The sequence below is a fragment of the Carassius gibelio genome, chromosome B23 (assembly GCF_023724105.1).
Source record: "Carassius gibelio isolate Cgi1373 ecotype wild population from Czech Republic chromosome B23, carGib1.2-hapl.c, whole genome shotgun sequence".
NCBI classification, from domain to species: Eukaryota; Metazoa; Chordata; class Actinopteri; order Cypriniformes; family Cyprinidae; genus Carassius; species Carassius gibelio.
This window is the reverse complement of record NC_068418.1, coordinates 4,638,890-4,655,105: the sequence shown is the minus strand read 5'-3', so window position 1 is coordinate 4,655,105 and position 16,216 is coordinate 4,638,890. Positions and strand designations below refer to the sequence as shown.

The window sequence follows — 16,216 nt, the reverse complement described above, 5'->3', positions numbered from 1 at the left end:
AAAGTAACTCATAGTCTTGAAAGCAAATGGAGAAAAACTAACTTAGAAGTTTTTAGAATTGCATGGAAAAACAGTATGTCCAGCTATAGACAGGCTCTAAAAACTGCTAGGGCCGAGCATATACACAAACTCCAAAACTAACCAAAACAATCCAAGGTTTTTATTTAGCACAGTGGCTAAATTAACAAATTACAGAACGCCACCTGATTCAAATATTCCACCAAGGTTAAATAGTAATGACTTTATGAATTTTATCACCGATAAAATAGATAACATTAGAAATACAATAGTGAATGTAGATTCTACAGCATCTAACACTTCAGTTTTATCCATCGCACCCAAAGATAAACTGCAGTGCTTTACAAAAATAGGGCAGGAAGAGCTAAATAAACTAATCACTGTATCTAAACCAACATCATGTTTATTAGATCCTGTACCCACTAAATTACTGAAAGAGTTGTTACCTGTAGCCGAAGAACCGCTTCTCAATATCATTAACTCGTCATTATCTTTAGGTCACGTCCCAAAACCATTCAAGCTGGCGGTTATCAAGCCTCTTATTAAGAAACCAAAACTAGATCCTAGTGTACTGGCAAATTAATTTCAAATCTTCCATTTATGTAAAATTTTTTAGAAAAAGTTGTGTCTGCTCAAATGAGCACCTTCCTGCATAAAAATGATCTGTATGAAGAATTTCAGTCAGGTTTTAGGCCCCACCATAGCACAGAAACTGCACTTGTTAAAATAACAAATGACCTGCTCCTTGCATCAGATCAAGGCTGCATCTCATTTCTAGTCTTACTTGATCTTAGTGCTAGAGCTGTAATCGGGCCTTAAAAGTTAGGCCCGACGGGACCCGAGCCCAACAGGTTTCGGCCCGAGCCCGACAAGTACATTTTGATTGACAGCTTTTTTAAAGCCCGAACCCGTTTACAGCCCGACATTATTCAAATGTGCGCACGCACACAGCTCTTTTGCCTTTTGCCAACAATGAGCAATTTATTCATGTTTTAACATAATTTACTCATAACTAACGTAGACTAGACCACATGGAAGTTGGAATAAAGAAATAAAATTTGCTTTATTTAATAAAAGAATAGTGCCAACATTATGCATTTAAGACTCAATGAATATTTAGTTATCATTTGAAAAACCTTTACTCACAGAGATTAGGCTAGGTCTACATGTTTTTGTGGAGGAAAATGATTGAATCCACTGTAGATGTCTTCAGCACGCTCCTGCGCTTACTGATGGTGCGTCATTATTCACTCATTATTCTCATTATAAACGGTCAAAACTTCTCCACACCTCAGAGTTTGCTTTAGTTGCTGGTGCAACCAAAACGTAATCACCAGAGGCAAGCCTCCGTTACACCTGCTCAGCATTCATTTTAGCATCTTTCTCGCACTAATCGAAACACATCACATGACCGCTCTTTTACCTCGCAAACCGGAGCGCAAGCCTGAGCCCGGCCCGAGCCCGCGTAAGATGATAGAAATTAAGCCCGAACTCCACCGAACGGGTCCCGTCGGGTTCGGGCAAAGATCTTCAGCTCTACTTAGTGCAGCGTTCGACACCATAGATCATGACATACTCATAGATCGATTACAAAACTATACAGGTATTCAAGGGCAGGTTCTAAGATGGTTTAGATCCTACCTGTCCGATCGCTACCATTTTGTTTACTTAAAGGTCCCCTTCTTCGTGATTCCATGTTTTAAACTTTAGTTAGTGTGTAATGTTGTTGTTAGAGTATAAATAATATCTGTAAAATTCTAAAGCTCAAAGTTCAATGCCAAGCGAGATATTTGATTTAACAGAATTCGCCTAAAAAAACATGACCCGTTTGGACTACATCCCTCTAGTTCCTGTAGTAATGACATCACTAAAACAGTTTTTTTGACTAACCACCACCCACATGAATTCACAAACAGGGGGCGTGGCCTTGTTGCGCTCCGACGGAGAAGAAGGAAGAGCTGTTTGTTTTTATCGCCATGTCGTTGAAACGCTGTTTTTTTTCATCTCTGAGTCCAATCACCTTTGTTTGGGCTTCCCAGGAACGCTGTACTTTGACATTAATGGTTACAATTTATGTTTAACTCGGTTCCCGAAAATTATAATGCACATGTAAAACTATGTGCAGCTCATTTTTTGCTGAGGACAGCTTGCTGAGGTCAACTTTCTCAATCTCAATCATTTTAATGCTGGATTTGCACAAAGATTATTCTTGAAAGATGGAGCAGTTCCCTCTTTGTCTGGAGAAGGCGTTGTTTATGGACCACAACTGGTAAGTGTATTTTATTATTTAAGTTGGTGCGTTTTACAGTTTCTGTAACTTATTACACAAAGGGCAACGCTGTTTAGCTTTTTTAACTAGATATTAGGGCTGTGCAAAAAAACAAATGCGGTTTTCATGCGCATCTCGTCAGTAAAAACGCTCCTGTGATTATAAATACATCTCCAGCACGTGCGTTCTAGCCCAATCACGTTACCAGGAGGTCAGTCTGCTCTAAGCTGCTGTCGAATCACAGCACAGGAACCGCTGGCCCAATCAGAACTCGTTACGTATTTCTGAAAGAGAGGCTTCATAGACCAAGGAAGTCATCAGCCCGTTTTTATGACAGTGAAAACAGCAGTATACAGATAGGTGAACTGTGTGAAAAATACTGTGTTTTTTTACACGCGAAACATGAACACATGTTATATTGCACATTGTAAACACAATCAAAGCTTCAAAAAAGCGCGTAAAACGGGACCTTTAAATGGGGTGTCATCTGATTTATCATCAGTAAAATATGTAGTGCCACAAAGATCCGTCCTAGGTCCCCTTCTATTTTCAATACACATGTTGCCCCTTGGTAATATTATTAGAAAATACGGAATTAGCTTCCACCATGCTGATGATACTCAGCTATATATCTCAACGAGACCAGATGAAACTTCCCAATTATCTAAGCTAACAGAGTGTGTTAAAAATGTAAAAGATTGGATGACAAATAATTTTCTCTAATTAAATTAAGATAAGACAGATATTAATTATTGGACCAAAAAACACTACACAGAATCTTGTAGATTACAATCTGCAACTAGACGGATGTTCTGTTACTTCCTCTACAGTCAGAAATCAGTCAGTTATATTAGACAGCAATTTGTCTTTTGAAAATCATATTTCCCATGTTACAAAAACTGCATTCTTCCATCTTAGAAACATTGCCAAGCTACGAAACATGTTATCTGTTTCTGATGCAGAAAAGCTAGTTCATGCATTCATGACCTCTAGACTGGACTATTGTAATACACTTCTAGGTGGTTGTCCTGCTTCTTCAATAAACAAGCTACAGGTAGTCCAAAATGCAGCAGCTAGAGTCCTCAGCAGGTCACGAAAATATGATCATATTACCCCAATTTTACAGTCTCTGCACTGGCTACCTATTAAGTTCCGTATCAGTTACAAATTATCATTACTTAGCTATAAGGTCCTAAAGGTTTAGCTCCTGCATACCTAACTAGCCTTCTACCACACTATAACCCATCACGCACCCTAAGGTCACAAAACGCTGGACTTTTGGTAGTTCCTAGGATAGCAAAGTCCACTAAAGGAGGTAGAGCTTTCTCACATTTTGCTCCCAAACTCTGGAATAGCCTTCCTGATAATGTTCGGGGTTCAGACACACTCTCTCTGTTTAAATCTAGATTAAAAATGCTTCTCTTTCGCCAAGCATTCGAATAATGTATCTATTAAATTGTGAGCGTAGTTGCACCTGATAAAATGTGCATCTTTATTCATTAGCTTGGGTTAAACTAATTTTAGTTTGTTGGATCAGCAGCTATGCTAATGATGTTTCTATTTTGTTTCTATGTTTTGCCACGTAACTAGGATTTACACAAGCTCCAGTCTGGATCCAGAACACCTGAGAAGAGATGATGCTGACCCTCAGAGGACCTCAGATGATGCTAACCCTGAATCAACAAACAGAACTTACAAATATTGCTACAGGTGTGACTGCATCATATAACAATAATTAATTAATAATATTAATAATGTTCATCGTCTAGCTGACTACGTCTTGTATTAATTTTTTCTAAAAATCCTGTCAAACATGCACAAACTGACAGTCACTACCATAAGCTACTACTAAATATTGTAGAAACATAATTTTCTGTAAAGTTGCTTTGTAACGATTTGTATTGTAAAAAGCGCTATACAAATAAACTTGAATTGAAACTTGAATTGAATTGAATACCGCTCCATACAGCCAGGCCCAGCCGCTCCGTCACAGAGGTCATACTCTTTTGAACTGGTGAGCACGAAGCCACCCAGCCCAGTAATGAGAGAGTTTCGGCCAGGGACTCATGTCTTTTAGTAAATGCCATTATGTATTTATTTTTATTTTTCTCCACAAAGGGTCAGTATGGAAACTATCAGCAATAAAGAGACATGACTAATATTTGGGGCAGTTTTTTTGTGCATCCCTCTTTACACTGGACGCTGGAAAAACAGAGGATTCTCCACCAGCCCTGTCTCAGGGGCTTGCTACAGAATCAAAATCAAACTCTATAAACGTAATCAAATAAATGAGATTTTTGCTAAATTAAAAATTGTTTTTTAATCCTACTTTTATCATATAGGATATATTATTTTCTATACCAGCACACTGAAGTCTTTGATACTTTTGCTTTTTTCTGGAATTATTTGTTTATTTTGCACTTTAAGTTTTGTCGATTGTCTGAATTGGTGGATGATTATGGAATTACATTTGGTTCAGTAATAATGAACGTAACTTTATAAAACTGAACGTAACTTTTCCAGAAACTATCAAACATATGCCATTACAAAAGAAGAAAAACACAATGAAAGTGAAAAAAACTAACTCAGTTGCACAAATTTTACAGGCTCTTCAAATAAACTTCATTCTTTGTTAATGTTTTTCAAAGATTGGTTTTCGCAAATCGTGGATTCTGAATGCATTGCCGCAGATTTCACTTTAGCTTCGCAGTTTTTCGTTTGGTGTTTTGACACAAACCTCATCTTGGGGGCGGGGTTAACAGTGATCTACTCTGATTGGACAGGTGCTCTCTGACCAGGAAGTACAGACGTCACTCTGTGGCGAGCATATTGAAAAGCTCTCCCGGTGATTTGTATTACTAAATATGTAAACATTTTATTTAACATTCGATCGTTCAGTCTGTAAAGATGAGCTCTTGTCCTTCAAGGCAGCTTGAAATAAGCTTGTGTTACAAGCTGCTTTGAAGGACAAGTGGAGGAGGAAGATGATGCCGCTCCATGTCCCACCTGAGAGCTCATCTTTACAGACTGAGATGATCAAAGGACAAATATTATTTTCCTATTTAGTTATACAAGGCCGTTTATTACATGCAAATCACTGTGAAAGCTTTTTTTTTCTTTTTCTTTTTTTATTAATGCAGAGAACAAAAACATACAAAAGTATAAACATACATCACATAATATCAACCACAAAAAAACAAAGAATAAAATAGAACTAAAGAAAAGAGGGCCAAAATCTAAACAAAAATACACAAGATCAAAGGCAGAGCAAATTCTAACAGTCCTTAAAGCTTTCTTATGAGTAGATACTGCGATTACATTCAAATATTTTCCTTTTCTTTTAGGACAACAGAAGACAGGTTTACAGTCGGATAATTTGCATTTGTGAATGTGAAAGGAAAATATTTAAATTGACTCCACAAATGAAAATATCAGTTTTGTTATTAGAGTCATAATACCCAAATATAATGTTTTTTATATGTACTGAGAAGCCTGGCAAAATCTTAACTTGACAAACACACCAATATCATCCCAAAGTTTTTGAGTGTAGTGACATGACCAAAATAAGTGTACAGTTTCTTCAGAACTCGAACAAAAAGAGCATGTAAGATCAATGTCAGATTTAAATCTTTGTATAAACTTCTTTACAGGGTAGAACCTGTCTATGAGCCTAAAATTAATTTCTTTCATTTTGTCTGTGAAAAATTATGTTTGCGTTAGAGACCAGATTTAATCACTTCGAGAGCTTTCAGTATGTGCACCACTGGGTGAAGTCTGTACTTCCCGGTTAGAGAGCACCTGTCCAATCAGAGTAGATCACTATTAACCCCGCCCCAACGAGAGGTTTGTGTCAAAACACCAAACGAAAAACTGCGAAGCTAAAGTGAAATCTGTGGCAATGCATTCAGAATCCAAGATCAGCGAAAACGAATCTTTGAAAAACATTAACAAAGAATGAAGTATATTTGAAGAGCCTGTACAATTTGTGCAACTGAGTTAGTTTTTTTCATTTTCATTGTGTTTTTTTCTTTTGTAATGGCATATGTTTGATAGTTTCTGGAAAAGTTACATTCAGTTTTATAAAGTTGCGTTCATTATTATTGAACCAAATGTAGGTCCATGGATATACTAATGTTTATTTTCCATGTTTATTTTATTTATTTAGTTTTATTTATTTCCATATTAAATACTGTAATTATACATTTTAATCGAAGGGAACACAAAATTGCAGACAAATAGCCAAAGTTCAAATTTTACGCACAATGAGCTGTATACAGATTTCCTCATGCACATTTATATAGTTACGATGTTCTTCAACAGTTTAATGCGTGACATGCCTGTGCGGTGTTGTTCTCATCATGTTTTAGGGACTGAATGTTTAGGATATAGACATTTTCATGCCTTACTGTTGCTCTGACTCAAACCTAAAAAAATATAAATAAATAAAAAATGTAAAAACATTTTTAATGGGGGGGGTTAAGATGGATTCACCCATTAGTGGATAGCACACTCAAAAACTGGCAAATTGACATTAAAGAGAATTATCACTGGCTGTTAAACAGCTTTTAAACCATTCTGCACAAACAATCTGCATTTAACCCATCCGAAATGCACACACAAAGAGCAGTAAACACACACACACACACACACACACACACACACACACTGTGAACACACACCCGGAGCAGTGGGCATCATTTATGCTGCAGCGCCCGGGGAGCAGTTGGGGGTTCGATGCCTTGCTCAAGGGCACCTAAGTCGTGGTATTGAAGGTGGAGAGAGAACTGTTCATGCACTCCCCCCACCCACAATTCCTGCCGGCCCGAGACTAGAACCCACAACCCTTCGATTGGGAGTCCAACCCTCTAACCATTAGGCCACGACTTCCCCTTTCCCCCTTACATATGCATTGAGTAATGCATATGTAGTATATACACTTATGTGAAAACATATTTAGCACAATTGTAAAGACATTTGAGATCATTTTAACAAATATCTTACATCTCCATCTTCACTGTTCTGTAATATATGGACTTTAATTAAATTGATAAAAATGAAAGATAAATGAATTGTCATCCCTGGTTTCCTTGTGTTCTGAGACAGTTTATGGATTTGTAATACTTTTTACAGATAAGCACAAGTCAAGGTGTGATGGCAAACAGAACCAGATTTATGATTTACTATACACATAAACATAAGCAAACATAAAAAAGGCTTTCATATGTGTTTGAAGACGGTGACGAACAGTTCTTCTGTGAGAGTGAGTGCTTGTGTCATCTGACTGCTATGTACAGTGATAGTAGACATATTAGGAACAAATATATTCCTTCCTATGCTTTCAGTCTATTTCAGCTCATCTGTTCATTATAAAATTCCTTCAAAAATTTTTTTTAAATAGACAATTAACCTCCTAATGGCTGCTGCTCGAAAGAGGAATACATCAAATGTTAAACTTATTATTTAGTATATGTCATGGTTTCCAGTTGTGTTCTTTCACCTGGGCCATAAACCTCATATAAATTAAGGATTATTTTTTTTTTTTTTTAAAAGCCAGCCATGTCATCTCCAGACCAAACGTGACAACAAACTACACTTGTCCCAAAAGGTTGCAAGTTAAGTACACAATAAACATCAATGTTCTAATATAGCCTTGTATACAACTCACTTCGCTGTTGAAAGTTTAACAATATAAATAGCAAATACTTGAAGTAGTTAATAACATGCAACAGTGCAACATATAGCAAAAAGTACTGTATTTAACTGTGTCTGTCGTAGTCCCTCCCCTGCTTTGATTTCATTGGTCGATTCACCTGCTGTTCTACGCTCTATGTTTGAAAAACACTTCATACATTCAGTAAAGTCACTCTGACAACAGTTCTTGCATTTTTCAGTCTTTAAATGGACTGGCATAAGTTACAAATGAAAATCAGGAAGTGTTCAACTGTTTATTTGTTTACAATTGTTTACCATAAAAGTTAATTGAAATTTAATTTACAGTAAATGGCTCTCCTTAATCATATAATTGAAAACATCTTTCTGAGGGTTTGTAATTGTAAACTCATTGTCAAAATTATTTGGATGAGAATTTAAAATTTGGACTTTCAAAATGAACGTCTCCTGTAGACCAGAGAGTTCAGTTTCATTTCTGCATTGATTTGGTCATACTTTTCCTGTCTTGGTTACATGCTAAACTACTGAAAAACAATAACAATAAAACACTGTAACTTAATAAGCATAGGCAAAGGGATTAATCGTCATATATTGGGCAAGCATTACAACCAAAACATGCACATACTTGAATACTGAAAACAAATATGATTTTTTCCCAATTGTGCACATTCATACTGATATGATTGACTTCTGTTTCTGAGCACACAAGATTGAGATGTATTTGATGAGTGAAGTGAATGGCCATAGAGCAATCGTCTCCTCCAGGAGCTTCAGGGTCTTGCTCAAAGGCACAATGATGGGAAGATCTGTCTCTCAGCAAACCTCACATTTTTCAATCATCACACCTCACCTCATTTAAAAACATTGCATGTCGTTACATTTTATGCACTTGCGCAGTTCCTAGTTCAATACAGCGGACATTTAAAAGTTTGAGAAGATTGAATCATCTTTTTGTATGTGCTGTAACGAACAACATTTAGATTTTAAGAGATTGTTATGGTTGCCATAAGTATCTCCTTTGACATTACAGTCAGGGTTGGGATTTTTTTTTTCTTCTTTGTTTTTTTCAATGTATGAATAACAAATTTTTGAATGCTTTGTAATTATGTAACAAAAAGGTCCTCTGGAGAAAAAGGACATCTACAAAACATAGGAGTTTGGTTTCCTCTGCATATCATTTTTAACAAAATGAGTTTTCCACAACATTTCTTAAAAAGGAAAAAGTGCAGACAATTGAAAAATAAAATAAAAAGGGTATTTACTGATGCTCAAGAAGGCAGCACGATGCATTAAATTGTACTTAGTTTGTCTTTCTGGGAAATTAGTAAGTATTCGATTCTAAATAATCTTGAAACAAAATAAGAAATCATTCTGTTCAAAATTTTAAACCCCGCTCTTTGAGTACTGTTTCCTTCTTAAGGAAAAATGCAGACTTGTCTCCTAGACGGTAGCAGATGCCCAGCAGGACAAGACCACAGGAAACAGATGATTCTTCTGCACAATCTGACTTTGCTGCAGTCTGGAATTGAACTACTGGTTTCGTCTGGTCAGAGGAGAACTGGCCCCCCAACTGAGCCTGGTTTCTCCCAAGGTTTTTTTTCTCCATTCTGTCACCGATGGAGTTTCGGTTCCTTGCCGCTGTCGCCTCTGGCTTGCTTAGTTGGGGTCACTTCATCTACAGCGATATCGTTGACTTGATTGCAAATAAATGCACAGACACTATTTAACTGAACAGAGATGACATAACTGAATTCAATGATGAACTTTCTTTTTGCTTTATTGACACATTATTTTCCTATTTAATGCTGTTCAATTGCGCTGACACGATCTGTATTATTAATAGAGCTATATAAATAATGGTGACTTGACTTGACTTGAGCATCAGCAAATGTTTTCACGTTTTGTAATAGTTGTGTACGAGTCCCTCAACTGCCCTCAGTGTGAAAAGTACAGTCATTGTTGGACAGCAGAAGATGCTGGAAAACCTGAGAAAGTGAAGAGCTGGTGGATTTTTCTCAAGAACAGTGGGCAGAAGAACTGATCAGGACAAACAGGACTCATAAACAGCAATCACAAAACATGGCAATAGTCCTACAGTTTCTAGAAATTCAGTTATTTTGTCTTGTGGAATACAGTATCTAAACATTTGTTGTGTGAAATCGCTTATTTGGGATAGTACTAAGTAAAAATAACATGCAATTTTTATGATCCCTCTAATTTTGTTCAAATGAATACAATGTTGCATATTTTGCATGTATCTTAGGATGCTTTTGAAGACCGTCAGATTTGGAGAATCACCAATTGCTGTTTCCACTATTGACAAAAATGACATTAAAATTCAAAGTAATCACTTTAGTCTCCTAAAATACTTTTTAGATGTAACTAAAGGTTGGGGATGTCGCAAGGTTGGGGGTTTGATTCCCCGGGAACACATGATAGGTAAAAATTGATAGCCTGAATGCACTGTAAGTCGCTTTGGATAAAAGCGTCTGCTAAATGCATAAATTAAATTTTTAAATTTTAAATTTAACTATAATTTGACTACCACCCATTGAATATGTAACTATAATGAAACACAGTTACTCATATTTTGTGTTTTAAATGTGCTCTGCTACTCCCCAACCCTGATTATAATAGCATGTCCTCAACATCCTCACTTATCTTTAGTGCTAACTCGTGCTACAAAATATATGTTCTCACAGCGTTCTCGCTATCTAAACCAGATGCTTCAAAGTTCTTCCCCATTACAATGACTTCCTCCTGAAGTGTGGCAAATATCTGAGGCTGAGCCCTGGAGAGAGCGTGCTGCCTGGAGAGGACACAACCGTATCGTTCCTGGTTGAGGAGCCACCTTCTATCTTGTAGGAAACGGAGTTGTTGTACACTGAGTTGATGTTGCATTCAGGGCACTTGTTTGGGGACAGGGCCGAGCTGTGGCAGAGGCCCAGGTGATAGCAGACACAGCAGCAAAACAAGCTCAACTGGGACCGAGACTGGCTGGCGTTTAAGGGCAGGGGCAGAGGCGAGTAGAGCCCACGCTCCTCTGACGGCGACAGGATGAGGTTGGTACAGCTGGTACCCTCCTCTATGGGCAAGAACAGGTTGCTGTGGCAGTGATTTTCCTGCCCCAAACTCATGGCCGTGAGGTTACGGCCCCTCTTCAGCGAGGCCCGCTCCTGTGCATCCCGCTTCTCGTCCTCACTATTCATAGTGAGGAACCTCAATACAACCAAGTTGAGGAAGGCTCCGATCACAGTCAGACCCACGAGGATGTACATGAAGCTAAAGACCACGTAAGGGGTCTTCTCCTGGAGGTCCTCCTTCTTCTGAAGAGCCACGAAGTCGCCAAAGCCGATGGTGGTGAGGGTGATGAAACAGTAGTAGTACGCGTGAAAGAAGGTCCAGCCCTCAAAGTGTGAGAAGGCAGCGGCCCCCACACACAGAGTTCCCAAGCAAGACAGGAACCCCACCAACACCATGTTTTCCATGGAGATCTCAGTGCGATGCAGCCCTAGGCACTTCTTGATGTGGCTGAGGAGGTAACGGACGAAGGTGTTCATCCTTTCACCCAGACTCTGGAACATCACCAGCGTGAGTGGGATGCCCAGACCCGCATAGAACATGCAGAAGACCTTCCCTGCGTCTGTGCCAGGGGCCGCGTGCCCGTAACCTGCACAAAAACACCCACAAGAGACAACTTAGATCAGCCCATGAGATCATGGCAATGCTGTTTGAAACCCATGCTTTGAAGACATTGAACTGAGAGAGGATAGACTGACAAACATCTGGTTATGTTTTATTAAAAAAAAAAAAAAAAAAAGATTTCCTTGCTACAGTCGAATAAGAACCAAATTGCAGTGTTGATTATTTAAACAGCCTGTATTATTAAACTTATGGTATGTATTCTCTGATGTTAAGAGTTTATGATAGAATTTAGAGCAAGGTCTTGGAGGAACATGCAGTGACTGTACAGTAAGGCCAAAACACAGCATAGCATACCAAACCCGTGAGGTTGGAACCACGCATGGGCTGTTAATGCTTCAGCAACATTAGATTCAAAAACATTCAGAATTTGACATGGAAGTAAATGTGGGTTAAGGGATTTTACTTGAATTAGTGATTTTCTCTCATAAAACTATAAATGACATTACTTGATTAAAATAAAACATATAACCAAATTTTTCTGCATTATGAGATGATCTGTATAATACTTATGGCAAAGCCAAGAGCAACTTTAACAAATGTTTCTGAGATGCATAACGCATTTGTGAAAACATATTCCTTGAAATAAGCCTCATCTAAAGGTGCACAGACTTTAGGTGACATACAAAGCACCACCAAGGTCACACTCAGCAACATGTTCATGTAAAAATAATGTTACAAAATAAACCATTATAATGCTGAGTGCCCTCATACAAATCTACTATAGAATTGCAGGGTGATATTGTTTGTGCTTTCCAATATTGTAAAAAAAAATTTTTACAGTGAGTTTTACAGAAATCTGCTTATTTGCAGTATTTCTGCAGACTACAATTGGCCGTAAAGTAGTGGAGGTTTTGCAGTACATTTCTTAGAGCATACTGAGAAATATTAGTTAATATTTAGTTTGATTTCAGTGTAAAATAGCAGGTGAATTTGCCATTCTTGTGTCTGTTTGGTTACTGACAGCTTTATCATGTGAATTCCCTGCAGTAAATGGCTGTGGTGTTAGCAGTGGTCTGTGCTGTGGTTTATGGTACAGGTGCACACTTTTCCCAGTATATCACAATAATATTTTATGTAGATTTACAATATCGCCTACTTATCATGAAATACTATGAAAGTAAGATTTCTGCAGCACATTGCTATTAATCTACATGGGAAAAAATTAATTGACATTAAAAAAGTGTGATGAAAGTTGTTTACATCATGCTGCACAAACACACAGATGTGAAAATGGACGACTTAGGCCTGCTTTCAAAGACAAGGCTTGGACTAAGCCATCCTAGGCCATAGTTCAATTCGGACACTCAAGTCATTTTTTTTATAAATGTGCAAAAAAAAAAAAAAAAACATTACTGGTGTGCATCTTGAGACAAAACCAAAGCACTGACATGTTTTAAGATCGGTTCCTTTCAGTTGAAACAGCTCAGACTTACATTTTAGTCTAGGACTAGGCTTAAGCCTTGTCTGTGAATCTGTCAAGGTAGTAGTCACAATTAACACACAGATGTACCTTTAATAGCTCACTATATCATTCACTTTTGAATTCAAATTATGAAATGGATATCCATTTTCATAAAACACTGCATTTCTTACATTTATTCAGCACTTTCTTACACTGAAAATCAAGTATACTTTCAGAAAAAAAAATTAACTAAACCAATAAATAACATATAAACTAACATGCAAACAAATAACAATTCATGCATAAAAACTATCATATTCAATCTGACAGCCACTCAGAATGGAAGCTTTATCTGATCTGACTAATGCCTCAATGTTTTTTTTTCTGGTGGATTGATTCCCCAAGAAGCACCAAAGCTAAAACAAAGAGTTTATAGCAACTCAAAGAAACACACACACACACAAATAATATATATTTTTTTTTTTTACAAAAAGAAGATCCAGCAACTGTTCTGCCTCTGAAATTAAGTCTGCCACTTCCCTGCCTCACAAAGTTTCTAAAACGGAGTGGTGAAGAGATATTCATAAGCTGGAAGTGGATAATGGTTCTTACATGATGTCCACATCATTTCTATCAGCAGCACCTGATTGACAGTAGACATGTCTCCCAACTTAACAAAGGACAGTATATCTCTTCCTCACAAAGAGCACAAAATCAGGGGCAGTACGTTTAAACATTCCCTTGACCTCTGACGGTGACTTCATCATGTGCCACTACATTGCCACTACTGGCCGAAAACTGAATGCACTCATTGGTAAAACATTAGTCATTGGTTAAGTACACATCTGCAACATTCTGCTTTTTTATAAAATTGAACCAAGTAGAATAACAACTACAACAACATCTGGCCTGCCAGACTTGAGCCATTAGGAAGCAAATGGTTTGAGCTCTCTGAGATGAAGCTTCACTGTATACAATTCAACACTAACAAAGAAAAAAAAGCTCGTCAATGTGAATGGACATTCAATCACAGCATTGCTCCATATACTGTATGTTTCCTTTGGTACCATATCACATAGTCCATCAGGATTTGGTTGCATCATTTTGCAATAAATTGGCAGAAAATAACTTGCATTCATTGCAAATTGTTTACTATTAATCCTGTACATTCCTTTACAGTGTAGGCCCACTTCTTAATATAAGGCTTAGGGTTACTTTAAGGTAGTTATGCATAAAATAATTAAATTTAATTTGCGAAATAAAAGCGACTTACAGTGCATTCAGGCTAACAGTTTTGCCTAACGTGTTCCCAGGAACCCACAACCTTGCGCTGCTAAAGCAATGCTCTACCACTTGAGCCACAGCAACACTAAATTAACGTTATAACATGTAACAAAGACACGGTAATCTGAAGTCTTAACTTAAGTTTGCAGATTATGGTGTTTCATGCGATAGTTACTAATTCTTATACTGCTTTTTTCCTCAAAGGCGAAAACACTGACGCTCACCTATCGTGGTGATGACAGTTATAGCAAAGTAGAAAGACCCGGCGAATTTCCACTGTCTACCAGCACGATGTGGCTCCGCCAACAGCACCACTCGCTCGATCTCTCGGTAGTCGAGCTCGGTGAAGCGATACTTTCTCTTCATATCGCTGCGCTTCTGCTCCAGCATGCGCTTCCGCGCGCTCTCAGTCTCGGACTCCAGGGCGTCGAAGACCGCGGCGCCCACCAGCAGATAAGAGAACATGCAGAGGATGAGCGACAGCGTGCGCACGTTCTGCTTCTTCATCTTCATCTTCAGTCTAACAGGTTGCGCGACTGTGCATCGCTATAAACGCTCTATTTAAGAAACACTGAGCGATGGTGAATCCAGGTATCGACATAGACGCATGTCGGAAGCAAAACAGAGGCCGTCGTGTTCGTGTTTTCGATTTCTTCCCTAGTCAAATAAGGTGTGTCGTAGAGATCAAAATAACTGAGCTCTCCTGTCTTCCTGGTCTGCGCAAATCGTGCGAAGGAGGTTTCCAAACTGAACCTGTCATATCTGACAACCAATAAAATCTCTCGTAGTCCAGCTGCATTCACAGTCAGTCAGTCACAAGACATGCTGAGACATCAGCGCAGGTGTGTGTGCTTCTGGTTCTCATGGCAGCAGTGAGCTGAGTGCGGAGCGCTGTCCGCGGTGCTGAAGCGCTGCTCTCGCCGCTGTCTCAACAGAGCTCCAGAGCACAACGGTTTTTGGACACTTGTGTATGAATGCCATTGTATTCATTATAAAACGAATGACATTTCATCAGCAGAAGGATATTCTTTAAAAAGCGTATTTTCGAGCAAAATAATAATAAAAAATAAAAAATAAAAAATAAATGAATTAAAAGGGTTACTCTTTATTCTGTACAGTGTAATTATACCATTTTTAAGTACGGAGTAATATTAATTAACTACATGTACTTACTATATGGTAAGGATTATGGTTACTTGCATGTTATTATGATTATTCATTGTTATTATAATCGTAATTACATGTGTAACAAGGACACCTGAAAATAAAGTTACTATATATATATATATATATATATATATATATATATATATATATATATATATATATATATATATATATATATAAACCTTGGTTAGGTTTCTGGTTGTTAAATGTCAGTGGATCATGTAAGTCCACAGTTAGCATTGTCACTCAAGACCATAAAGGGTCTAAATGATAAACTCCCAGATTAGTTTAGATTAGTAAATATTTGGATTTTTGATATTTTTTTACACAACCATGTTAGCTGCATAACTTAAAATACTGGCTAAGCTAACTAATACAATTACAAGCAATAGAGCACACCTGCACATGTCTACTGAAAGATGGATTTAGTCCTAAAGCATTGTGGCTTGTTAGGGCTATCATGTGTAGAAAATATATATTAAATGTAAATATCTTGCAGAAAACAGCAGCATACATGCATGTATAATTGAAATTATCAGAGATATATGAGATTCACATTGCATCAGTAACTACACAATTACTGCATTTAAATAAAGCAACAAGCAGAATAACATCAGTGCTTCTCTGTCCGTCCTTTAATTAAACACAGGCTCTACTCTCCAGCACAATGGTGACACAAAGCACAATGGAAAGCTGACTGT

The 16,216-nt window shown here is 37.7% G+C and overlaps 1 protein-coding gene across 1 annotated transcript; it reads right to left on the bottom strand.

Annotated features, from left to right (window-relative positions):
• Positions 1 to 6,861: 6,861 nt before the first annotated feature.
• Positions 6,862 to 15,257, bottom strand: kcnk15 (potassium channel, subfamily K, member 15). The gene is made up of 2 exons (XM_052593518.1): positions 14,573 to 15,257; positions 6,862 to 11,627 (listed from the first exon to the last, which is right to left on the bottom strand). The coding sequence occupies exons 1-2, from the start codon at positions 14,859 to 14,861 to the stop codon at positions 10,702 to 10,704; spliced, it is 1,215 nt and encodes a 404-aa protein (XP_052449478.1). The 5' UTR covers positions 14,862 to 15,257; the 3' UTR covers positions 6,862 to 10,701.
• Between the last annotated feature and the right edge of the window lie 959 nt (positions 15,258 to 16,216).